The 27,973-nt window shown below is 42.4% G+C and overlaps 1 protein-coding gene across 1 annotated transcript; it reads right to left on the reverse strand.

Moving 5' to 3' along the window:
- Positions 1-1,177: 1,177 nt before the first annotated feature.
- Positions 1,178-27,903, reverse strand: zswim8 (zinc finger, SWIM-type containing 8). The gene is made up of 26 exons (XM_033980265.2): positions 26,649-27,903; positions 26,296-26,449; positions 25,811-25,905; positions 25,511-25,683; positions 25,025-25,132; positions 24,868-24,949; positions 22,826-22,946; positions 22,005-22,206; positions 13,532-13,707; positions 11,953-13,147; positions 11,755-11,886; positions 11,450-11,629; positions 10,537-10,720; positions 10,358-10,456; positions 10,154-10,278; positions 9,741-10,056; positions 7,783-7,932; positions 7,295-7,517; positions 6,890-7,179; positions 6,555-6,778; positions 5,721-6,215; positions 5,399-5,576; positions 5,143-5,316; positions 4,944-5,063; positions 4,647-4,825; positions 1,178-2,785 (listed from the first exon to the last, which is right to left on the reverse strand). The coding sequence occupies exons 1-26, from the start codon at positions 26,824-26,826 to the stop codon at positions 2,582-2,584; spliced, it is 5,757 nt and encodes a 1,918-aa protein (XP_033836156.1). The 5' UTR covers positions 26,827-27,903; the 3' UTR covers positions 1,178-2,581.
- Between the last annotated feature and the right edge of the window lie 70 nt (positions 27,904-27,973).

Raw genomic sequence — 27,973 nt, forward strand, 5'->3', positions numbered from 1 at the left:
GTGAATAGAGAACAGTATTGAACATGTGGCCAGTGGCCTCTATAGTGCCCCCCACTGTACACGTAAAAGACGCAACTTTGTCCGATTGGCACGAAACTCGGCGGAGGTAATTGTAGGCCTCGAATCATACCAAAAAGTCAACCTTTATTATGCATGTGGTTGCCGGTGCAAAGCCACGGAGCCCCCCTCATATGGAGACAGGGCCACACATCCCAGGGCCACACTGCAAGTTAACATTGTTCTGCATTTTTCACCCCTTGAACATGCACAAAAAGTCTCGTGGGGGTGTAGGATCGACCGGCTCGGTGAAAAATTTCATAAAATTGGCATTGCAATGTTGTCCCATGGCCACCGGCTCGATGGGACCCCCTACAATTTCACCCCTAAGGGAGAAGAGGCTGGTTAATTTTGGAATACACGCACAAAAGTCACAGCAGTGATAGAGCATACGGAGACAAGCATAAAAATGAATGGAAACACTGCTCTATGATTAACAGGAAGTCAGCCATATTGGTCAGCCACTTTTTTGCCAGATGATTTCAAAACGTATCTAATGCCAGGTTTTTGGTCTAGACTCGTGGATTTTCATACGATATCCACATTTTCACCTAATTCCATGACGTTTGCCTGTACGTCCCTGCTGAATAACGCCGTCATTTCCTGTTTCTCTGATTCCCGCTCACCAATACATGGATCAGCCTAAAGAGCTCAAATTCTCATCACTGATGCAGAATTTAACTGTGAATAGAGAACCATAATGAGCACGTGGCCAGTGACCTCTATAGCGCCCCCTACTGTGCATGTAAAGCCTCAACTTTGTCCGATTGGCATGAAACTTGGGGAGGTAACTGTAGGCCTCAAAACTTACAAAAAAGTAAATTACACCATACCTGTAATATGCATGAGGTTGCCGGTGCAACACCGTGGGCCGCCATTATAATGCAATGCCCGCACTGCACTAAAAACATTGTGAAGGGGGGCTGATGGCGGCCGGGGGGAATGCTGCGCAGGGGCAGTGGCTGGCCCCGGGCAGTTGCGCGGGGGGCGAGGGCCATCAGCGCTGCTTGCTGCTTAAATCTTTTTTTTTACTTTACAAAGTATGTTTTGTTTTTTTGTTTTTTTTATAAAAAACTACAACCATTTGTCTGTCAAAAAACAATGCCAGGGAACTTCCCACTCCTGATGCAATCAATGCTTTCAAATGTTTTATTAAGTAGTTTCTACATGTATAGTATTGCTTCAGTCTGTTTTTATACTCAATATAACATAACTTTTTGCAATGAGCACATATTGAATTTATCAATCAAGCTACACTCTGAGGAATACAAAAATAGGACAGTACATTTCTACCAAAAAACTTTTAGGCTATCTGTGAAACCCAGAGCCATGTGAGAGAAGGTGGAGCAACAGCTGCCGATGGAACATCATCATGTCTGGAGGAATTAAGAGCACCGTGCCTCCGGAGAGTCCCATTACTTCTTCACAAGCTTTCCATCACAGAGAAGTTGCTCCACAAATGCTGAAAAAATTCTCCCAAATTCCCAAGCATTCAGCTTAAGGGTAGAAAACGTACACCTTTTTTCCAAATTTGAGGGACAACGGCATATTCAGGAAATTATACTAAATTCGATCTGTAGTATAGTCCATCTTTGAACCTGGAATAAAATAGCACCCTGACTGCATCTCATGTCAAGCATGAATGACAAAACATACAAGAGAAATTTGTGATTCTGTCAATTATAGTACACTTCAGTTTAGTAAAATGGGCTGCATTTTAGATTGGATGGACTTACTCTTTATCATAAATATTATGTATTGATTGGTTTTCATCATTGTGACTGTATTTGGAAACACTGGGTGATTTTTCACATCAAACCTGATTGGACTATGAAAAACACATAAAATTACTTAAATGGCACCATGTTTATGAAAAATCTCCACAGAAACTAAATTGTTCTCTCAAATGTCACCAATCTCATTTTAAATTTATGGCTGTATCCACCTTAAACCTCATCTAATTCTCTAAAGGGCTTAGACAGAAACCAGGTTCAACATAAGCACGACTTAACAAATAACTCTTTCATTTCTTTAACAAACATAATTTTGAATACATATTACAAAGTATCAAAAGAGTTTAAACAATACTGAAGAATGTGTGGTACAGATTTTTTCTCAGGAAATGTTTTCCTCATCTTCTCCCATACTGCAAAAATTAAAATCCGTAGCTCAGAGGTGAGAGCCTCATGACACCCATCACGATGGATGCAGCACCACAGAGCCACTTGGTGGTTTCAACATAAAAACTACTAATGCGAAATTAGAACAAATTAAAAACATAAAAAATGAACACCTTGGCCAAGGGATAATTTTTTTCAACAAAATAACAGAACAGTTCCAGATTCACGGCTACACAAAGAAAACCTGACAAAACAAGAGTGTTTGTCACAGAGGGTCTGTGTCTGTCCACCAGAGGGATGGACGGACACAGAAACACTTCCTATGGGTCAGAGAGAACACGCCACATATTAGGACATAGGTGCAATGTGGAGACAAGGAGGCTAGATAGTCCAGGAGTCTCTGCTCAGGGGGAAAAGGTGGTCATTTCCAGAGAAATGCGCTGCCACAGCTCCTTGGTCTGCTTGCCTCTCTTCAGATTCTGCAGCACATCATTGAACTGCATGACTCCCACTGGTGTGAGGCAGAATGCTCCCCGTGCACTACGGATAATGTTGACAAAATCATCGTAGTCTGCTGGTGTCAAATGGATGAGTCGATGGTGAATGTACTGCATACACATACAAGGCAAACATGTAAAGAGTCAGACTTCAATGTTGCAACAGACTAGGAACCACATACTGTGCTATATCCTTTCTATCCTAATACATAGGAGGGGCTAACAGTAATTTTCATTTTGAATCTAACTTATAGATTAATTAGAGGAGCAGCAGTTGCTCAAACAATTTGAAATGCTACCACTGTCACACCTTTCAAAGAAATGTATGTGTTGTCAAATTAATCTTTCAACTACTGTCCATATTTACAACCCCAGTTCCAATGAAGTTGGAAAAACTTGGTGGACGGGAGCCTGTTGGTGACAAAACAGTTGCTGTGTAAAACTTAAAAAAAACAAAACAAACAGAATACAATGATTTGCAAATCTTTTTCAACCTATATTGAACTGAATAAACTACAAAGACATGATATTTAATGTTCAAACTCATAAACTTTATTGTTTTTATGCAAATATTCACTCATTTTCAATTTGATGTCTGGAACACCAATAAAAGGTGGGACAGGGGCATGGAACTGAGGACACTAATTGCAGGAGGAGGAATCCTTTCCCATTCTTGCTGAATGTACAACTTCAGTTACTCAGCAGTCTGGGGTCTCCATTGTCGTATTTTGTGCTTCATAATGAGCCACACATTTTCAATGGGAGGCAGGTCTGGAATGCAGGCAGGCCAGTCTAGTACCCGCACTCTTTTACTACGCTGTTGTAACACGTGCAGAATGTGGCTTGGCATTGTCTTGCTGAAATAAGCAGGGACATCCCTGAAAGAGACGTTGCTTGGATGGCAGCATATGTTGCTCCAAAGCCTGTACTGGTATGTACCTTTCACCATTAATGGTGCCTTCACAGATGTGCGAGTTATCCATGCCATGGGCACTAACACACTCCCAGACCTTCACAGATGCCGGCTTTTGAACTTTGCGCTGATAACAATCCGGACGGTCCTTTTCTTCTTTGGCCCGCAGGACACGATGTCCATGATTTCCAAAAATAATTTGAAATTTCCCTTTGCGTCAGTCCATCTCAGGTAAGTTCGGGCCCAGGAAAGCCAGTGGTGCTTTCGCTTTGCACATTACAGTTTTAACTTGCACTTGGAAATGTCGTGACAAACTGTGTTAACTGAAAGTAGTTTCCTGAAGTGTTCCTGAGCCCATGTGGTAATATCCTTTACACATTCATGTCTGTTTTTAATACAGTACCGCCTGAGGGATCAAAGGTCACAAGAATTCAGTGTTGGTTTTCGGCCTTGCCACTTACGTGCAGAGATTTCTACAGATTCTCTGAATCTTTGATGATATTATGGACTGTAGATGATGAAATCCCCAAATTCTTTACAATAGTACGTTGAGAAACGTTGTTCTTAAACTGTTGGGCTATTTGCTCACGCAGTTGTTCAGAGTGGTGAACTTCATCCCATCCTTGCTTGGGAATGACTGAGCCCTTCAGGGATGCTCCTTTTATACCCAATCATGACACTCACCTGTTTCCAATTAACCTATTCACCTGTGAAATGTTCCAAGCAGGTGTATTTTAAAGCATTCATCAACTTTCCCATTCTTTTGTTGCCCAGCTTAATTGGAACACGTTGCAAGCATCAAATTGAAAATGAGTGAATATTTGTATAAAAACAATAAAGTTCATCAGTTTGAACATTACAAATCATGTCTTTGTAGTTTATTCAATATAGGTTGAAAAGGATTTGCAAATCATTGTATTCTGTATTTTTTTTTTTTTTAAGTTTTACACAGCATCCCAGCTTCATTGGAATTGGGGTTGTAGTTTAGGAGCCTCAAATCATACCAAACTTTAAAAATCTGTGCATGGGGCAGCGCAGAAGAAGCGTAAAGAGGAGTACCTGCAGGTATGCTTGTTGGCACCGCTGTACAAGCTGGTGGAAGGCTGGAGTTCGAAGGTGAGCATGGATGTGAGCTGGGTTAAGCCTCTGCAGAGCCTCCATGATAATTTCCTGCAGAACAAAAGGACTAAGGACTCCTTTTGCCGCCCCAACACAGAACTGGTACACATAGTTGACCCCTAGAAAAAAAAAAATATATATATATATATATATATTGAGGGAGATATACCCTTAGATCAACCACCCGGTAATTTTACAGACCCTCCAGGTATAGCTCCTCTAATAAGAAGGGCCTACCTAATCGTGCAGCCAGCCCCAACAGCCATTTGACATCCTCAGTATATGGAGGGCTGCGAGAGAAGTTGTTTGGGTGATCATTATGGGCTCTTCTCCCAAGCATCTCCAGTGCCAGCATCCCTTTAGGCAACAGAAGACCATTATCTGTTTGCAGTGCTTTTGTGAAATAAAAGTTAATCCAAAATGGGAAGTTTCCTACCAACTCTGTAGGCTGAGTGGAGATAGTGCAAGCCTTGCTGGCTGAGCGGCTGGCTGTGTTGCTCCTCCTCTGTGGGAAATGGAGGACTGACTAATGACCCTGGCTGTGACGAGAGGGAGGGTATAGATGCTCCCTGCATGGTCTGAATAGTGGTGCCTGTATGGACACTGCCCACTAAAAAAAACCCCTCAGATTTAGAAAGCACATTGCAAGCATGGGTAATGTGTATAAGTGATGTTTCGGGGATTGTCCTGACCTGCTACAGTGGTGCTGAGGGGTAAGCCCGTCTCTGTGTGATATGGATGCACTGCTATCTGCGTCATAGATGGGACAGGCACACCAGGGAAGGTTACTGCAGTGGCTGCAATTGGAGGAGGAGGACCAGTTGCAACAGAGAAAGGGTACTGAGCACCAATAAAGGCAGGATGCATCCCCTGAAAAGGCATACAATCAGAGGGCAAATTAATGCAAAATCGAAAACAAAATACATTTCAGTCAAAAACCTTTCACTTGTCTTGTACCAAATCCCACCAAATTTCAAACTTTTCTCTCTGCAATAATGAGAATGTTTTTCTGACCTGTGGATAAGCTGCTCCAGAGACGGGAAAAACAGCTGGTCGTGGAACATGCTGCAGAGGGTGTCCCATGTACTGAGGGGTGCAGACTGTGGGAAGGTGTGCCTGCAGGGTGGTGTAAGGATGCAGGCCTTGGCTGTGAGGGTGGGCTATGGCTTGGCCAGGCATAGCATGGGACTGGTAGATGGTGGAGCCCACAGAGATGACAGGTACAACAGCTGTAGCAGTAACAGATGCTGTGACAGTGGCCACACCTGGGGCATCCAAGTTCGAACCATTGTCAAGAACACAGTTGGCCTCTGGGGGACGCCTGCCTGAGCCCCCATTAGCTCCACAGCGACTTGATGCTTCACGCTGTTGTCCAGAACTTCCACTGACTGATTGCTCATACAGCCAGTACCACTGATGGGCCACCTCAAAGAGAACCTCTGGATATACCCCGCCGCCCTTTGCTGCTTCCTCCACTGCCATGCAGGCTTTCTCCAACATAACATTGTCCTGACACAACAGGAAAACATCACATCAGTTAATTTACTACATTTCTTTTCCCCATTAGAACAAATAAATACTGTATTTCTCATTATTATTATTATTATTATTATTATTATTATTATTATTATTATTAAATAGGTTTTAGAACACCTGCTGTATGTAAATGAAATAGATGCAACTTAAACATGAACATTATAAGAAATAAAATATACAATATGAAACAATTACTAACATTAATTAAAAAACATCAAAAACATAATTTTGGCAGTTGTTATGAAGACTTTTCTTTTGGTATACTGTTTACAAAATTGTAGGTGATGGTGATAAGGCATGTAACAAAGTTACCTGTTCTTTGCACTGCACTAATGCTCTCTGAATTTCATTGGGATTGAGGGCATGAGCATGAGGCAGACAGCTCAGAGCCAATTCTGCTGCTGCTCGGACCATATTAGGGTCTCTGGCCCTGGAAGCTCGGTCTGCCAAAGACGCCACTTCTGGTGGGGTCAGGTGTCCGTCCCAACACTCCACCAAGATATTGAGAGCAGCACTGCCGATCTCCATGGCCTGGCCTGAGAGGGATTTATATCATGCAAACATAATTAGCATAGCATCATAAAACAACAGCATTTCTCAATGATCAGAAAGAGAAAGAATTTCTGTGACACAAAGTGAGCCCTCACCAGTAATCCAGGACACATGTGAGGAGTAAGTCCTGGATAGCCAGTTAGGAGACACAAAGTTGTGGAGGCCGAGAGCATACAAGCCGATCTCAAAGGCACAGAGGTGCAAGTTCCTGTGAGGACCCTGGTGGCCCCCACTGGCTGAAGGCTGTGTGAATATAGATGTAGACGAATTCCCTCCAGCTTTTATCAACACTGTCTTGGCCAGCTCAAAGTAGAAATGAGCAGCAGCTTCCGAAGGTTGGTTGGGAACATGTGGAGCATGGCATTCTGGACGCCGTCCTTTGTACCTGAATAATAGATTGTCATTAAAAGCTGAATGTTTATAAGTGCTGATTACAGATGAAACAGCCTACTGCAGCCATGTTATTAATTCTTTAAGGCAAAAGCTAAAAACATTCTTACCTGCTTGTGTCAGTATTTTTGGCCCTGGCCCCACCCCCTGCTCTCCGTGAGCCACTGGAGGATGATGAACCCAAAGAATCAGAAGAGGAGCTGCTGATGCTGTCACTATCCTGACCCCTGCCCCAGGATGCTGCAGCCCAGCCCCCCCGCAAAGGCCTACGGCTCAGGGTGGGCGAACTGTCTGAGGTGGTTTCTGGAGCACTGCTGTCAATACTTGCCATTCCTGGCAAACCAGAAGTTACAATCAGTTGCTTATGCATTGTATCCAGGGTGACCACATTACAGAAATCTTTGAAAACACGCTGGATATAATGCACACTAGATTTTTTTTCTATTTACTTCACTGGTGAGCGGTGTTGTGAATAAGGACAGTACCAATGTACCAAGCCACTGTCACAACAAACTCTCCCTACAGTGTGCATCAGGAGTCGCTCTGTGGCTGATCTAAACAAGCACTAACCATTAACCAACACCCTCAAACCGTTTACCAGTGTGCTTCTTCTTTTGTCGAACAGGTGACCCCCAGCAACGCTGGTTGTAACCATAGCGCGCTCCCAGGGCTAAGCGGCTTGGGACAGTGGTCTCCAACTTAAAAAGTACAGTCTCATTCTGCTGCTCACTGGATGTAGACAGCCCGTCTATAATTATAACACAGAGGAAAAACATAATGCAAACACATAATACATGGAGCCACTACTCTCCCATGAAGATTACAACTTGCAGAACTGGTGGCTACCCTAAGATAGTGATCGATCTATTGGATATTTTATATATGACATTACTATAAACATAATATAAACCTATAAACTAAAATACTGTATGGACATGTGTGGTCTGATGTGAGATGTAATGTTGATGAGTTGTTCAATCAAAGATTTTTTTTTTTTTTTGCAATTGTGACATTGCAATAAATAATTGTGACATGGAATCACACTCCTCAGCCTTCCCGGTAAGGTCTACTCCAGGGTACTGGAGAGGAGAATCCGACCAATAGTCAAACCTCGGATTCAGGAGGAACAGTGTGGTTTTCGTCCCGGTCGTGGAACACTGGACCAGCTTTATACTCTCCATCAGGTCCTCGAGGGTTCATGGGAGTATGCCCAACCAGTCCACATGTGTTTTGTGGATTTGGAGAAGGCATTCGATCGTGTCCCTCGTGGTGTCCTTTGGGGTGTGCTCCGGGAGTATGGGGTCCGGGGCCCTTTGCTAAGGGCTGTCTGGTCCCTGTATGACCGGAGCAGGAGCTGTGTTTGCATTGCCAGCAGTAAGTCAGACCTGTTCCCGGTGCATGTTGGACTCCGCCAGGGCTTCCCTTTGTCACCGGTTCTGGTCATTATATTTATGGACAGAATTTCTAGGCGCAGCCAGGGGCCGGAGGGGGTCTGGTTCGGAAACCACAGGATCTCATCTCTGCTGTTTGCGGATGATGTTGTCCTGATGGACAGATCGAGCCAGGACCTACAGCAGGCACTGGGGCGGTTTGCAGCCAAGTGTGAAGTGGCTGGGATGAGAATCAGCTCCTCCAAATCCGAGGCCATGGTTCTCGACCGGAAAAAGGTGGTTTGCCCTCTCCGGGTGGATGGTGAGTCTCTGCCTCAAGTGGAGGAGTTCAAGTATCTCGGGGTCTTGTTCACGAGTGAGGGAAGGATGGAGCGTGAGATTGACAGGTGGATCGGTGCAGCGTCTGCAGTGTCGGTCCGTTGTGGTGAAGAAGGAGCTGAGCCGGAAGTCGAAGTTCTCGATTTACCGGTCAATCTACGTTCCTACCCTCACCTATGGTCATGAGCTCTGGGTAATGACCGAAAGGACAAGATCGCGGATACAAGTGGCCGAAATGGGTTTCCTCCACAGAGTGGCTGTGGAGGAAACCCAGAGTGGCTGAGAGTTACTTTTAAATGCCACAGTTCCAGAGTGGCTGAGAGTGGCTCCTCACCCTATCCCTTAGGGATAGGGTGAGGAGCTCAGTCACAGGGGAGGAGCTCGGAGTAGAGCCGCTGCTCCTACACATTGAGAGGAACCATGGGACTATGTCTCTCGGCTGGCCTGGGAACGCCTTGGGATCCCACCGGAGGAGCTGGGGACTGCTGCCCCCGCGACCCGGCTCCGGATAAGCGGAAGAAAATGGATGGATGGATGGATGGATGGATGGCAATTGTGACATCAACCTGTCCAGGGCCTGCAGTTGGAAAGCAGCATTCTTGCTAAAACTTGGCACATGGCATGTTTCCTTTTAATAAAGTTAATATCTTTTGTGCATTGTCCCTGATCAAATAGATTAAATAGATATATTTCAAATGTATAAATAAAAGATGGTTAGAGCTAAACTAGGCAATTTGTACATTTAATTTGTATGAATGTATGAATTGCATGTATTCATCAAAAAAACACTGTCAATTCTATTACAAGATGCACCTGAACAGAATGATGTGCAGTGTGTGTAATTCACCATGCTCTTTGGCCTCTGAGACACTCTCTCCAGATAAAGTATTCTGCATTTGGTTGAGCTCTTGCTGACTGTTGATCTCATCAGGGGCCAAGCTCACTGCAGTAGACTGGTTAGTGGTAGAGGCCGTCAGAGGGGTAACAGAGGAAGGTGTGTGTTTGGAGAGTCCTCCAGAAGCTCCCCCCACTCCTCCGTGGCTCGTAGTGGCATGTTTGGATGGGCTCCTCTGACTGCTCGCTGCAGGTTTACTCGAGTAAAACGAGCTCAGGGTCTGGGGTTTGTGAGTCTGACTTTCTCTGTCCAACAGCTTGTCCAGTATCTGGAAGAAAAATACGTTTTAAAATTCTACTATTGTCATTGCTGTCATCAATAAAAAATACATCAGGAAAAGTAATATGAAAACATTGACAGGTTACCTTCTTGAGCTTGCTTTGGTCATCTTTGTATGTTATCATAAGGGCTAATGCCAAGTCTCCTTTCACTCGCCGAGTTCCTTCACATAGAAGAGGATGCTCTGCCTCACTCACTGTTGTCTTCATACCTGTTCAATAAGAAAATAAATTGCCAGCTGCATTCATTTCACGATTAAAGCAGTTAGAAGTAATTAGAACTGATTTTACCAAGTGCAGCAACTGCAGCTTCAAAACCCAGCTCCTCATCACCAGGCATCTCATTGTTCCGGTTGCGACTTGGTGGACGGGAGCCTGTTGGTGACACAACTGGGCAAAAACAGAACAGACTATAAGTGTGAATACTTATGTTCACTATGTACTGTTCTTTAGAAGACAACCTCCCTTACCAGGTGTACACAAGACATCAAAAATGAAGCTGGCCAACATTAGCGGCAACACGGGTCGATAATCACAAAAATTTCCATCTCTGAGCTGTTCAGCACGCTCTCTAATTGTTGACATCTCCACTAGGCCCAAAGGAATCTTCTTTAACAGAGCCACAATCTCTGACTCTTGGTAGGCCAGCTTCACCTGACACCACACAGAGAAGCTTGAACAATCTCTAAATGGTTAGGTCACTTTCTGTAGGTTTTAGACTCTTTAAAATGCTATGTGATCAGAATGTAAAAAAAAATTGCAATAGTGAAATAGATAAGACTATGATACAATACCATTGATTAACTGATATTGGCTCTAATTACTAATGATTTACTATTAGTAGACTACCATTTTGAATTGGCAGTGTAATATCCTTTGGTAATCCTTCGATGACAAATACTGAAAAATTGAGATTGAAATTTTATTCAAGCTTTACAGAAAGGATCATTTGGAAATAATATATCTTTAAATACAATGTCCACATACAGCAGAGTCAAATTTTCTGAAACGCTACTGTCTGGTAATGTAGTACATTTGTTAATGTCATCCATCCAGGCTTAAGTACGTGTAACTGAGTCGTTATCATTTGCCAAAACTGCTATGATCTTTCACATTTCATGACATTCTATAGCTATCATTTTCCCCATTGTAATTGTTTTATGTTCCTCGAGTTGCCACTTTTAAACTTTTAAAAGGGTGTATATGACCTAAAGCCACACATTTTTACAAGGAGCAGAAGAACATAATTCTTCATTAAAGTGAGAGTAAAGGTAAGCTTCATCTTTATTTCTTGATGCACAATTGAGAAAAATAAAATATTTACTTAAGACATAAGGGACTGGCGAACACATAGTTAATTGTGTAAATGAAAAGAGACCAGACCTCCAAAGCTTTGGTTGATGCCGGGGGCCTCTGCAGTTCTAGGGAGAACATGCCAGTGCAGAAGGCCAGGTTGTGAAGCTCTGGTCTCTCACTGAGCACAGTGAGGAGAAAAGCAGTTTTTGACAGCGTATTGGTGGCAGTCTGTGTTTGTCGACTCGTTGAAACCTTGCTCTTTTTACCCTTAAAAAGAGATCAAAATCATATGTTTTTTTATACTATATTTTAATACTATAAACCCAAAAAAGTTCATTTAATCACTATTCTAGGATAGTCTCTTTCTCTATTATAAGACTGTTTGAGTATACCTTGGTCTGTGGCTGCTCAACTTTCAGGTCTGGAGGGTTGGCTAGCAGGTCTCTGGCTAACTCCACAGCCAGCCTACAGGCCTCATTACTGTATCCATGGGCATGAAGAGCTTCAGCACAGGCAAATACTACCTACACGGCATAGAAAATATGACAGAACATTCAACAAAAACCTTTAAAAGATTTGAAAACTTTTACCTCCATGCGGCCTTCCTGCTCCAGAGGCTTTATGCCCGCAAAGATGTCTGGTTCATCGTCCTGGTGACTTTCCACCAGCTGTCTGTCTGTTCCCTCTTCAGAAGCTGCACTCAGGTAGTAAGCTTGATAGTCATCATCTCCCATAGTAGGGTCTTCTCCGCCGCCTGCCCCCCTGCCGCCACTTGCCCCTGCCTCCCTTTGATCCACAGGAGGCTTTGAGGCAGTCGGAACAGGACCTGGTTTCTCAGTAGAGGAAGCCAAGAGGGCTGGATCTACATCTTCCTTCCTAACACTGATTGATCCAGACTCACTGATGCTCTCTGTATCATTAGACGTTACCATCAGGATGGTCTCACCAGTAGTCAAACAAGGGAGGTCAGAAGGAGGTGGTGCAGTGGGGCTGTGGCATTTTGAGTCAAACATCTTGTTTGAGCTGGTATTGCTCTTGCGGGGCTCTCGGAGCAAGGGGCTGGGGGAGGGGAGCATCTCAGGAGGTGGAGGCAGGAACTCAAAAGTGTTACTGGCCTCCGCTCCCAAAGCCAGGCTGCAGCCATCATCTAGATTAAGCTCAGCCATGTCAGGCTCTAGAGAGCTGTCCTCGCTGCTAGTTCTGCGCTTGTTGCTTGAGTGTTTCCCTCCTCCTAACCCACCACTACTTCCAGATAAAGCCCCCTTTCCACCAGCTCCACCCTGGGAAATCTTGAGCTTCCCTCCAGATGAGTTTCCACCTTTGTACATGCACTTTCCTCCAGCATCATCTAAAGAAAATGACATGCTGCCACCTAACCGCACCAGCATCCCCCCTCCTCCACTCACAGACAGCCCCTTCCGTTTACTCAACACACTCTCCTTTGGACGCACTGCTACCTCTTGTTGGGATACACGCAGAGCTCCCCCCTCACACTTGCCTCCACACACTTCTTGAGAATCCCCAACTGCCGGGACTGCTGTAGCTTTAACTCCTCTATGACTGTGAAGTGCTCTGGACCAGCAGAAGGTCGAGCTCTTCTTGTCAGTGCTGCAGTAGGTAATTCCCTCCAATGGGTAAGCCACCTCCCAGTTGAAATAACAGGATTCCAGAGCAGGTTTGAAACCTTGGAACAACTTGTCCAAGGACTTCCGATGCTGACCACGCTTTACAATTTCAATTACTTTTAAATGCCACAGTTTCAGTTGACTGGCCATTTCCATGCGCCTGAAAGACAACATAGATGCTATTAATTACAGCGTATTGTAGAAAACTGTCTACAAGCCTGGCCACTAATATGGCCTTCAATATGACCATTAGTATTAGACAACTGTAAAAAAAATAAAATAAAATAAACCAGAGGTGTAAACACAGAATTGTCATATTAACTGAACCAGTTGATGAATCATGATTACTACACACAAAAGGTCAGACTGTAAAAAAAAAATGACACTACCTCTGAAGTGTACTCTATTAACATGCATGAATCCTTGCAGATAAAAAATCCCTCCATCTAGAAGCCATTTTAAGACTAATTTGGATGTGTGCTTGGATGAGGTGCTTTGCATTTAGAGAGGGTTGCTGCAAAGCATTAAGACATGAGACACAAACCTGCATGGACTCATGGTAGGGTCCAGCACTGCAAGTCGCCAAAGCACAACCATCTCATCACACATGCTGGCACAGGCATGAGCTGCCACCTCTGACTGCCCATTGCTGCGACCAGTGTGGCCACTGGCACTGCTGTGAGATGCTGAGGTGCGCACGCTGTACCACCAGCTGATGATCTGGGAAACAACACATTAATCTTTCATCATGTATTTATTTATTACAGGAATAAGAATAGATGCAATACATGGATTGCTATAATTGGAATACACATAAAATGGGTAGCATTGCAGAAAATGGCCTACATTTGCCATTTGATATTAAAAATGATTTCTAGATTATATAATCACTACAATGAATTAAAGGAGACATATTTTTGTTTTTTTGTTCTTTGTGACAAAACATCATTTTGTACATAACCATATTGAGCTACATAATAAAGGAACCAACTCAAATGACTCCTTTGTAGAAGTCTCTCGAGTCTCTGCTGCAGACCCTGGTTCTTCATAGTGGCCCATCTGATTTTCATCTTGGAAAATGGCTACAAAACATTACTGAATCCAAGCCATATGTCCCAGAGTCTGTATTTTTCTTTTTTGAATCTCTTGTAATTAGAGGAACATTACAGAATTACTCAAGCATGCATACAATCAACATACAACTCTGTGTAGGTGGTTGATGAAGGAAAACAATTATATATTAAAACTGCAAGCAGTAATAAAGGCCCTCGCCACCCCTTGCAACCACGGGATACATGCCACAACGATGATCATGCTTTTTGTTCCCGCTTACATCGGCCCTCCCCCCAAAACCATTTCTGACATTGTCATGCCAGCACAGTTGGAAAGAGAGACATGTCTTCTTTGACTTTTTTGTTCAGTATGATGAGTGGAATATATGTACCAAATTTTAACTGTCTATGATAAACACAATTTTTTCATCCCAGTTAACCAAAACCCATGTATGAGAAATGTTGGATGTTGCCATGGCAACACCTTTGCAAAAAGGTGTATTCTCATTGGATTTTTTGTTCGGTATGGCAACACGGATGTCCATGCCAAATTTCAAATGTTTGTGACAAAGTAATTTTTTTGAGTACCATTAAAAAGTTCAAGGGGGTGCTTGTGGAGCATTGTAATGTTTGACATATGTAAATTGGATATCTATCCTCTAGGGTTTAGGGTGGGGTCATAATATAATTTTTTACTTGGCTTGACATGTTCTATGCTTGTACCAAATTTCATTTCTCTACGATGAAAAAGGTCTCTCATTGCCGTAATGCATTTTGATATTTGAGGTGGCGCTATTGAATCATTTTGAAACAAATTTTTTTGCACATGAAAATAAAAAAACTTTCACCAATGTTGAATTTTAGGTCATAGTTGGATTAGTGTGCAGCATCTATTTAGTCTACATCAAAGTCCAGTACTCTGAACCCCATGTATTTCAATTGCACATTTATTATGTTACCATGGTAACATGGTTGCAAATAGAGGTATGTTCTCATTGCCTTTTTTGTTCAGGTTGTCAAGGCAGATGTCCCTGCCAAATTTCTAATTTTTATGAGAAAGTAATTTTTTTGGTCCCATTCAAAATTCAAGGGAGCGCTGTGGAACAAAAAAATGTCTGACCTATGTAAATTGCAAATCATTTTGTTCAGATCAAGATTTTAAACAAAATGTATATTAATGTCGGGAAATAAGATACTGCATGTGTGAGTTGCGCACAATCCATCCATCCATTTTCTTCCGCTTATCCGGGGCCGGGTCGTGGGGGCAGCAGTCTAAGCAGGGACTCCTAGACTTCCCTCAACCCGGACACGTCCTCCAGCTCCTCCGGTGGGACCCCAAGGCGTTCCCAGGCCAACCGAGACATAGTCCCTCCAGCGTGTCCTGGGTCTTCCCCGGGGCCTCCTCCCGGTGGGACATGCCCAGAACACCTCCCTAGGGAGGCGTCCAGGAGGCACACATTTTGGCATCCACATTTTGAAAAAAAATGTATATTAATGCTGGGCAATAGGACACTGCATGTGTGAGTTACGTGCAATTTATTAGTTCAAAATATTGCTTTTTTCATTCCAGGCTGGCCACACCCACATTTTATAACTTTAAAAAATTAAGAAGAGTAGTCTATAATCCCACATGGGTCTAGTTCATTTTGACCAATTTGCAAGTTTCTTGAATGAAAATCCAAGGTGCAAAAAATCCAAATGTGAGAGGTAAAATTTTGGAAAAATTCCACCCACAATGGCCGACTTCCTGTAGGGTTTAGGGTGGGGTCATAATATAATTTTTTATTTGTCTTCACATGTTCTATCTTTGTACCAAATTTCACTTGTCTACGATAAAAAAGGTCTCTCAATGGCGTAATGTATTTCAAATTTTGAGGTGGCGCTATTGAGTCATTTTGAAACATTAATTTTTTTGAAAATCAAAATAATACATTTTTCACCAACCTTGAATTTAGGGTGCAATAAAATTTTCTTTAACGTTGAGGGGGTCAAAAATGACTTCAATCTGGCCACCAAAATAATAAAGAAGAAGAAGAAGAAGAAGAGAAATGCATTTTCCACCCATTATTTTTCTCCTAAACCATAAAAGATAGAAACATGTGACTTTCTCACATTGTGCCCCATCACAAATAAGGCCACGACAAATCGTTTGTTCTTCTATGAATTCATGAAAATGAAATTTGAAGAGGGCGCTAGAGGGTCATTTTGTGAGAGTTCCTTGATTTGCAACTCATTGCCTTCAGCTCAGAAATGTGCATAAACGCTGTATTAAGAGTTTTTCCAACAAAAAATGTGTGAAAGAAATATTTTTTTGAAATATTCCAAAATTTGCGATTTTGTTGAAAATTCCCCCTGACCACACCCAAAGTCATAATCAAAATGTAATTGATAATCTTTAATCACACATGGGTTTAGTGGAATTTGGCCAAATTTAAAGTGTTTGTGATGAAAACTGTGCGACGAGATGTCCTGAATGCAAGGGTGTGCACTTTTGTCATTCCCGGGTTTGATCCAATATGGCCGACTTCCTGTACATTTTAGGGCGGGGCCATAATATAGTTTTTGTAATGTCCCGACATGTACTATTTTTGGATGTGAGTTTCAGATTTTTGCGTTGACTTTTTTCCGAGTCGGGCTCCGATTGGTCCTATGAAAATCAAAGTTTGAGGTGGCACTACCGAGTCGTCTTTCATTATTTTTTCTCGGGGTCTTTTGTGACAATTAGAGCTCGTCGAGTTCTAATGTTTGATACCACTCACTGTCATGTCAGGGCGTGTTTACTACTTGATTTTTGCCATTTTCCATGCTCCGGACGCGGTTTTAATGAGTCCTCGCCGGGACGTTGTCCCAGGCTCGGGCCTAATAATAAATAATAAATTTGTCATCAATCTTGAATTTTGGGTGCAATAAAATTGACTTTTTGTTAACATTCAGGGGGTCAAAAGTGGCTTCAATCTGGCATAATAATCTGGTATAATAATAACAATAATTAAAACTGCAAGCAGTGATAAAGGCCCTCGCCACCCCTTGCGACCGGAGTACACGCCACCGTGGAGATCTTGCCTTTCGTTCCCGCTTACATCGCTCCTCCCCCCAAAATCAGCGACTGAGTAATACTACTCCATTCACTCCAATGACACCATTTATCACATTTTCACGCCTGCACGGTTGGAAATAGAGGTATGTGTTCATTGGCTTTTTTCTTCAGTATGATGAGAGGAATATGTGTTCCAAATTTCAATGGTCTATGAAAAAGTAATTATTTTTCATCCTTGTAGACCAAAACCCATGTATTTCAATGAGAAATGTCAGATGTTGTCATGGCAGCACCCTTCAAAATAGAGGTATGGTGTCATTGACTTTTTTGTTCACTATCAGAGTAGGGATGTCCATGCCAAATTTCAAATGTTCGTGACAAAGTAATTTTTTTACGTGCCCTTTAAAAATTTCAAGGGGGCGCTGTGGAGCAATGTAATATTTGATACGTGTAAATTGCATATCTATGCACTCAGATCAAGATTTTGAACAAAATGTTAATTAATGCCGGAAAATAGGAAACTGCATGTGTGAGCTACGGGCCATTTAAAACTTCAAAAAACATACTTTTTCTTTGCAGGCTGGCCACACCCACATTTTATAGCTTCCATAAATTCCAAAAGAGTTCCCTATAATCCCACATGGGTCTAGTAAATTGTGACCATTTTGCAAGTTTCTTGAATGAAAATCCACGACATAAAAAATCCAAATGTGAGAGGTAAAATTTTGGAAAAATTGGGTTCCGCCCACAATGGCCGACTTCCTGTAGGGTTTAGGGTGGGGTCATAATATAACATTTTTCTTGTCGTGACATGTTCTATGTTTGTATCAAAATTTATTTGTCTATGATGAAAAAAGTTTCTCATTGCCGCAATGTATTTCAGGTTGAGGTGGCATTGAGTCATTTTGATACATTAATTTTTTTGAACATTAAAATAATTAATTTTTCACCAATCTTGAATTTTGGGTCCAATAAAATTGACTTTTCGTTAACGTTCAGGGGGTCAAAAGTGGATTCAAAGTCGCGACCAAAATAAGAAGAATAATAATGGAAACGCATTTTCCACCCATTATTTTTCTCCTAAACCATAACAGCTACAGTCATGTGACTTTCTCACATTGTGCCCCATCACAAATAAGGCCCCTGTGAATTTTTTCACACATCCACGACAAATCGATTGTCTTCTACGAATTTTTGAAAATGAAATTTGAAGAGGGCGCTAGAGAGCCATTTTGTGAGAGAGTGCCTTGATTTGCATATCATTGCGTTCAGCTCACAAATGTGCATAAACGCTGTATTAGCGTTTTCCCAACAAAAAATGTGTGAAAGAGAAATATTTTTTTGAAATATTCCAAAATTTGCGATTTTGTTGAAAATTCACCCTGACCACACCCAAAGTCATAATCAAAGTAAAATTGATAATCTTTAATCACACATGGGTTTAGTGGGATTTGGCCAAATTTGACGTGTTTCTGATGAAAACTGTGTGAGAAAATGTCCTGAATGCGAGGGTGTGCACTTTTGTCGTTCCCGGGTTTGATCCAATATGGCCGACTTCCTGTACATTTTAGGGCGGGGCCATAATATCAATTTTGTCATGTCCTGACATGTACTATTTTTTGATGTGAGTTTCGGATTTTTACGTCGACTTTTTTCCGAGTCGGGCTCCCATTGGCCCCATGAAAATGAAAGTTTGAGGTGGCGCTACCGAGTCGTCTTTCGATATTTTTTCTCGTGGTCTTTTGTGACAATTAGAGCTCGTTGAGTTCTAATTTTTGACACCACTCACTGCCATGTCGGGGCGTGTTTACTACTTGATTTTTGCCATTTTCCACGCTCCAGACGCGGTTTTAATGAGTCCCTCGCCGGGACGGAGTCCCAGGCTCGGGCCTAATAATAATAATGGAAACGCATTTTCCACCCATTATTTTTCTCCTAAACCATAACAGCTACAGTCATGTGACTTTCTCACATTGTGCCCCATCACAAATAACGTCCCTGTGAATTTTTTCACACGTCCACGACAAATCGCTTGTCTTCTACGAATATTTGAAAATGAAATTTGAAGAGGGCGCTAGAGAGCCATTTTGTGAGAGAGTGCCTTGATTTGCATACCATTGCGTTCAGCTCACAAATGTGCATAAACGCTGTATTAGCATTTTCCCAACAAAAAATGTGTGAAAGATAAATATTTTATTGAAATATTGCAAAAATTGCGATTTTGTTGAAAATTCACCCTGACCACACCCAAAGTCATAATCAAAATGTAATTGTTAATCTTTAATCACACATGGGTTTAGAGGGATTTGGCCAAATTTGATGTGTTTCTGATGAAAACTGGGCGAGAAAATGTCCTGAATGCGAGGGTGTGCACTTTTGCCGTTCACGGGTTTGATCCAATATGGCCGACTTCCTGTACATTTTAGGGCGGGGCCATAATATCATTTTTGTCATGTCCCGACATGTTCTATTTTTTGATGTGAGTTTCGGATTTTTACGTCGACTTTTTTCCGAGTCGGGCTCCCATTGGCCCCATGAAAATCAAAGTTTGAGGTGGCGCTACCGAGTCATCTTTCGTTATTTTTTCTCGGGGTCTTTTGTGACAATTAGAGCTCGTCGAGTTCTAATTTTTGACACCACTCACTGCCATGTCGGGGCGTGTTTACTACTTGATTTTTGCCATTTTCCGGGTTTCGGACGCGGTTTTAATGAGTCCCTCGCCGGGACGGAGTCCCAGGCTCGGGCCTAATTAAAACTGCAAGCAGTGATAAAGGCCTTCGCTACCCCTTGCGACCGCGGGGTACAGGCCACAGTGAAGATCCTGCCTTTCATACCCGCTTACATGGCCCCTCCTCCCAAAATCAGCGTCTCAGTAATACTACTCCATTCATTCCAATGAGACCATTTATGACATTGTCACGCCTGAACGGTTGGAAATAGAGGTTTGTCTTCATTGGCTTTTTTGTTCAGTATGATGAGAGAAATATGTGTACCAAATTTCAATGGTCTATGACAAAGTAATAATTTTTCATCCCAGTTATCCAAAACCTATGTATTTCAATGAGAAATGTTAGACGTTGCCCTGGCAACACCTTTGAAAATAGAGGTATATTCTCATTAGCTTTTTTGTTCAGTCTGGCAATATGGATGTCCATGCCAAATTTCAAAAGTTTGTGACAAAGTAATTTTTTTTGCATGCCATTAAAAAGTTCAAGGGGGCGCTGTGGAGCAATGTAATGTTTGACATATGTAAATTGCATATCTGTGCACTCAGATCAAGATTTTGAACAAAATGTATATTAATGCCAGGAAATAGAGTACTGCATGTCTGAGTTACAGGCCATTGAAAACCTCAAAAAACGTCTTTCTTCTTTGTAGGCTGGCTACATCAACATTTTATAACTTAAAAAATTTCAGATGAGTAGCCTATAATCCCACATGGATCTAGTTCATTTTGACCAATTTGAAAGTTTCTTGAATGAAAATCCAAGGCACAATTCAATTCAATTCAATTCAATTCAATTCATCTTTATTTCGGACTCACACAAAAAATTCAAATGTGAAATTGAAAAAATGGGGTTCCGCTCACAATGATCGACTTCCTGTAGGGTTTAGGGTGGGGTCATAATTTTTTTTTTTTTTACTTGTCTTGACATGTTCTATGTTTGTACCAAATTTAATCTGTCTACGATGAAAAAGGTCTCTCATTGCCATAATGTATTTTGATTTTTGAGGTGGTGCTATTGAGTTATTTTGATATGTTAATTTTTTTTGAACAACAAAATAATACATTTTTCACCAACCTTGAATTTTGGGTGCAATATAATTGACTTTTCTTTAACGTTCAGTGGGTCAAAAGTGGCTTCAATCCGGCCACCAAAATAATAATAATAAGAAAGAATAATAATGGAATTTTTTTTCCCACCCATTATTTTTCTCATAAACCATAAAAAGATAGAAACATGTGGCTTTCTCACATTGTGCCAAATCACAAATGAGGCCCCTGTGAATTTTTTCATGAGTCCACGACAAATCAATTGTCTTCTATGAATTTTTGAAAATGAAATTTGAATAGGGCGCTAGAGAGCCATTTTCTGAAATAGTGCCACGATTTGCATATCATTGCGTTCAGCTCACAAATATGCATAAACGCTATATTAGCGTGTTTCCAACAAAAAATGTGTGAAAGAGAAATATTTTATTGAAATTTTGCAAAAATTGCAATGTTGTTGAAAATTCACCATGACCACATCCAATGTCATATTCAAAATGTAATTGATAATCTTTAATCACACACATGTGTTTAGTGGGATTTGGTCAAATTTGACGTGTTTGTGATGAAAACTGTGCGAGGAGATGTCCTGAATGCAAGGGTGTGCACTTTTGTCATTCCCAGGTTTGATTCAATACGGCCGACTTCCTGTACATTGTAGCGTGGGGCCATAATATCATTTTTGTCATGTCCTGACATGTACTATTTTTTATGTGAGTTTCAGATATTTACTTTGACTTTTTTCCGAGTCGGGCTCCCATTGGCCCCGTGAAAATCAAAGTTTGAGGTGGCGCTACCGAGTCATCTTTTGTTACTTTTTCTCGGGGTCTCGTGACAATTAAAGCTCATTGAGTTCAAATTTTTGACACTCACTGGCATGTCGGGGCATGTTTACTACTTGATTTTTGCCATTTCCCATGCTCCGGACGTGGTTTTAATGAGTCCCTCGCTGGGACGTTGTCCCAGGCTCAGGCCTAATAAAGCGTCTAATAAAGTTGTCTTTTTTTTTTGTAACATGTCTCCTTCAAAGGTGTACTATGCAATTTTTCTGATTGACCTTGGTTACATTAAAATGTAATGTATATACTTAGAACAACCAACGTGTAATGAATAGAAACAATAACAGGTTGTTGAGAGTGGAGATTTCAGAGCACACCTGTTCATAGGTGAGGCACTGCTCTGTGAGGATCTCCAGCAGAGGAGCAGCGTTGCTGTCTCGTCTCTTGAACATCTCCCTGACAATAGACAGGAGGTTCCAGATGCCTTCAGGTTCGCGGCCCCGGAGGGGGCGCAATAGACATGCCCACTCTGCAGCAGCAGGGGGCTCCGTGGACGACAGGTACATGGAGTTCACATCACTATAAGGAGAACACAGTCATTTGCAACTACTGCACTCCATTTTCATAACTATTTATTTTATATAATATCATAATTGCTTCAAATATAAAAAACAAAACCTTAACACCAAAAGTATTCAGGATTTTGGGATTAACCTAAAGCTGCATTACTGCTTTTAGAAGGAGGTATTCTTCTTCTATGTGTAAATACATATGAGCTGAAATTTTCCATAAATCACAAAAAAGATGCTAAGGTTTTCAAAGCAAAATTGTTTCTCTTTAATATTAGAAAACTAATATTTTGTTTTTTCTGCAACTTAGTAATAGCCTATTACATGCATAGGTCATAATTATTTATTATTTTTCATTGTAATTAGCATTATTTATATAAAATGACTTAAAATTAGAAAAAGGTTTAATAACCTCCTGTATAAAACTGCAAAATGTATTTACTTAACCTGCCTCTTCATAGTGGCATTTCATAGCAAGCACCTGAATTTTATGTAGTGTTTATATACTTATATATACATTATACATTTTTTAACATACATGGACCAATCTAAATACAACTCTAAATGGTTAAAATAATTGGATTTCTACATTAAAGTTATGATAGGATGCAGGATGTGTCTTTGTGTACCTAAAGACAACAGGCGAAGGCCCACAGAACTTGTGGAGAGTCTTTTTAATATTGTCACTGAGAGTGGATTCATCCAGATACCAGGTACTTTGGTCTGAGGCAGAGGGTCCAGCAGTAGGATCTGGAAAAACATCACATACACAATTAACACATTACAATGCTAATTTTAGGACATTGAACTCAGAGTTATATTATGAGTTATATTATCAATGAGTCTGTCTTTTACAGTGCGTCATACTCTCTTTACACTGCATTATAAAATCCATCCATCCATTTTCTTCTGCTTATCTGGGGCGGGGCGCAGGGGCAGCAAACTAAGTAGGGACTCCTGGACTTCCCTCACCCCGGACACGTCCTCCAACTCCTCTGGTGGGACCCCAAGGCGTTCCCAGGCCAGCCGAGAGACACAGTCCCTCCAGCGTGTCCTGGGTTTTCCCCGGGGCCTCCTCCCGGTGGGACATGCCCAAAACACCTCCCTAGGGAGGCGTCCAGGAGGCATCCTGAGCAGATGCCCGAGCCACCTCAACTGGTTCCTCTCAACGTGTAGGAGCAGTGACTCTACTCCGAGCTCCTCCTGTGTGACTGAGCTCCTCATCCTATCCCTAAGGGTGCGTTCGGCCACCCTACGGAGGAAACCCATTTTGGCTGCTTGTATCCGCGACCTTGTACTTTCGGTTATTACCCAGAGCTCATGACCATAGGTGAGGGTAGGAACGTAGATTGACCAGTAAATCGAGAGCTTTGCCTTTGGACTCAGCTCCTTCTTTACCACAACGGACCGATATAGCGACTGTATCACTGCAGACACTGCACCGATCCGCCTGTCAATCTCACACTCCATCTTTCCCTCACTCGTGAACAAGACCCCGAGATACTTGGTGAGGCAGAGACTCACCACCCACCCGGAGAGTGCAAACCACCTTTTTCCGGTCGAGAACCATGGCCTCAGATTTGGAGGAGCTTATTCTCATCCCAGCCGCTTCACACTCGGCTGCAAACCACCCCAGTGCCTGCTGCAGGTCCTGGCTCGAAGTAGCCATCAGGACAACATCATCTGCAAACAGCAGAGATCCTGTGGTTCCCAAACCAAACCCCCTCCAGCCCCTGGCTGCACCTAGAAATTCTGTCCATAAATATATGGACAGAATAGAACCAGTGACAAAGGGCAGCCCTGGTGGAGTCCAACATGCACCGGGAACAGGTCTGATTACTGCCGGCGAACACAGCTCCTGCTCCGGTCATACAGGGACCGGACAGCCCTTAGCAAAGAGCCCCGGACCCCATACTCCCAGAGCACCCCCCAAAGGACACCACGAGGGACACGGTCGAATGCCTTCTCCAGATCCACAAAACACATGTGGACTGGTTGGGCAAACTCCCATGAACCCTCAAGGACTCGATGAAGAGTATAGAGCTAGTCCAGTGTTCCATGACCAGGACGAAAACCATACTGCTCCTCCTGAATCCGAGGTTCGACTATCGGATTCACTATCGCATTATAAAATGGTCAGTGAAAATTCTAATGCCAACTGGGGTGCATTATGTATGTATAACTGCACAGGTAGTCCGGCAACAATTAATCACTATTATATATCACCTTGCTTTGGGCATCACCAATGCAACAGGTAAAAAAATTAGCTGTTAGGAGGAGGGTTAGAAGGGAAGTATCATGTGATTTTGCTGTGACATGTCTGGTTAGCTGATTTAAACAGATTTTGGCACAGTACTCCAACTTCTAGCAGAGTGCATCCAAAACTTGTCAAGGTATGACATAATAATCCAGGTCTGACTATATTTTAAAGTTATTAAATGTGAAGACCAAATGAAAGATGTATCACCTACAGCTGGCAGAGATGTTCAATTGCTAAACTCTTCCATATAAGGTGGAAGAAATGGATTCATGTTGCAGGATACAACAACAACGTGAACTGGGAGACATTCCATTATGGCACAGGGTTCAACCTCCCATGCATATCAGCCCTTGTTGTAACAGTAGGGAGAAAGTATGCGGAGAAGTATAACCATGCATTTCTAAAACATACCAGGAGCTCCACATACAGTATTGATAGCTGTCGATTGAGAGGACAGCAGCTCGTCAAGTAGTCGTTGCGCTGTAGGCAGGATCTTTAAAAACAAATGCAAGTGTTAAATAGATGTTTAGTTACTGAATTCTTCTACAAAACACTGCTAGTGGAATACCTGTTGTGGCAGCTCACTGATAAGGTACTGGGCAAATTTCTGGAGCTGGTCCCTCTGTAACCTGGACAGAGACTCTGAAACTGGGGCTCTTAGGCACACGGCAGAAGCCTACACACATAGCAGACACAAGGATCAAATCAAAGGTTATCTCTTTCTAACCCTAACCCTATTCCTTAACCTTTCAGATTTAAGACCATAAGAACCAAGATGGCGTGCAAGGAGAACAATCTTTAGCTGCCTTTAAAGATTACCACTATCTCAACCAGCAGTAAGAACAACATTGGAAGGTACATTGCCCCACAGCATACACAGTTAATTGTCCAAGTGCAGTCAAAATATGTGGCTACATGATTCAACTACACACAGAGTTCCTCAGTTACGCTTTGTTGAGTTTATCACATCATTTTACATGATAAAGTCAGATACGAGATGATAAGCACAGTGGATTGTGATGGTAAGACATATGAGACAAAGAGAGGTGCTTACATTGTGAATCCTAAAGAGACACAGCGCTACCACATGGGCACACCACTTGGCCCCAGCACCACAAGTACAGCTGCAGGAAGTGATGCGGCAGCGGTCAAACATGACCGCCACATTATATGCTCCTTTAGACTGTCCAGTCTGGCTGGACACTACTGTTGCACTCAAGTGGAAACCTGCCACATAAACAAATACAAATGAACTGTATAAATCTACATGGATTGACACACTAATTACAACTAAGAAAAATTATAGCCATAGAGGAATTAGAGTTATCATTTGTTATGAACTTGCATTACCTACCTATCTGTAGAGGGTCTTTAACAGCTCTGATTCGGTAAAGCTGCTCTCCACGCTGGAATTCATCTGGACTCCCATTAGCCAGGCACGAGTACAGTCTAATACTCAAAACATCGCAAACATTTAAAGTCAGACTGCTTTCAACTTTCCAACCAGGAATGGCACATGAACACAGCACAATGTTGTTTTCTTAAATAGAATAAATGGGAATTCCAGAGACAACATGAAATGCCAGAGTTCTGTTTATTAATAAACGTAGAACTTTGTGATAAAATCAGACATGTGCGCATTTGTATCTAAAGCTGTGCATGTGCCCGAAAACTCATGCATGTAAATATTAACAATGTGACAAAAAGGTTTGTGACAGCTTGTAACTACAGTATATATATTACACACATTAATTTAAAGTGCGAAGGAAACTATTTTGTTACTAATAACTTTATCATGCACTGTAACAATTATACATCTTTAATTTATTAATTGCTCACCTGATGTCCTCTTCGTTTTCAGGAAAGCTCCAGTAAGCAATGCGGAGCTGGAGCTGTTCAGGCACTGGAGGGTAGACCTTTTCCACTACTTCAAAAGGAATGTGGAAAGCAACCTGTTTGGCTGACAGCTCTACCAATGGGATCACCAGACCATCTGAGACAGGGACACAGATGAGGAACAACAATGAAGTTTAAAGATTACCCAGGTCTATATCTAACACAAAATAACCTTAAAAAGAATACTAACTCCATTGGGGCATGCGCAAATGCATATTTTGCCTATTTAACCTAATGTTTGATAGCACAAACATTGGTTAGAATAACTACACAACGCGTCAATGTTCTATACAAACCTTTAATCTTGACAGTGGGGGAGTTGGGTCCTGCAGACTGTTTCCTCCAGCCTCTCCAGTTCTGACACAGGCTCTCCGCTTCGGAAATAAATGAACACAACGAGTCCTCCTCGAACCGGTCCGAGTCTTCGAAGGAGAACCTTTCCCCATCCTCCCATTCGGCGAACATCAGTTCCATTACATCCACTGCTGACAGCCCCCACTGCGAGTGTTCAGTCTAAAGTGAAGAAAAGTCACCAACTCCAGGGTAGAATGGAGACTGGGGGAGGGGCCGCAACAACAAGCCAAACACAGCTGAGAGCTTAGTAGAGCCACAACTACATGGAAAACCCTCATCAGCCACGAACACGCACAGAAACACGCACAAATATGTACGCGATACCTTTAAACAAAAGTCAAAGGACGTCCAAATAAGCAGAAAGCTCAGCTCAGCGCCCTAAAGCCGAGTGACTATGAACACAGGGGCCTGGACTTCCACTATTAAACACTCGCCTTCTCCTCCAGACAAGTCCAAATCAAACTCTGCTGCTCAGACTGTGCCACATGCTAACGTCCTTTTTCATCTCCCCACACGCATATTAACAACATACATTGAACAAGAGTTGTTAAGAAAACGTAAGACGTTGATTCCAGTCAATTAAATTAGCACTTTAGCCTGAATGCTAATAGATAACGGCACTTACAGACTTACAGACAGACTGCTGTCATTCACGGGGATTACACTGTCAGCTACAATGTGTTCCTCACGCACTCAAAGGCTCTTGTATTAGATGGAAATTGTATCGTCTGGTCGTCTTTATCGTGATGTCTGAGCGGTGATAGAGATTAGCACAAAGCTAACTCCACAGGGCTCACACTAGCTGCGCCAGGCGTTTGTTTACATCACACACACTCTCTGTCGATCCGCCGCAGGTTTACACACGCTGTCCTTCCACAAAAGTGCAACAGTTAAACTACTGCAAAAGCAGCATCCAATCACAGGGAGAAAATTATCATCCAAATAGTGTTTCCAGTCTTTAAATGATTGCTTAAGGTTGTGGTGCGGTTTGCAGTCCAATCCGCGGCTGTCCTGCTCTTTCAGTGTCACCTCGCCGTCCTTAAAGCTCCATAGACAACGAGCAGAACCCCCAGAGCATGTCTGCTGTCTCTTTAATGTCCACCGGGCTCAGTGGGGTCGTTATCAGTCTGCCGGGGAAAGATGGCTTACCTTCCCAGTCTCTCCTCCTCAATCAGCTGATCAAGACTTCCGGCGACTGACACAGCGCGCTCCCATGCGTGTGCGCGGAGAGCCCTGTGAGTGTGCGCAGATGCCCTGTGAATGTGCG

This window comes from Periophthalmus magnuspinnatus, chromosome 15 (assembly GCF_009829125.3).
Source record: "Periophthalmus magnuspinnatus isolate fPerMag1 chromosome 15, fPerMag1.2.pri, whole genome shotgun sequence".
Taxonomy (NCBI): domain Eukaryota; kingdom Metazoa; phylum Chordata; class Actinopteri; order Gobiiformes; family Gobiidae; genus Periophthalmus; species Periophthalmus magnuspinnatus.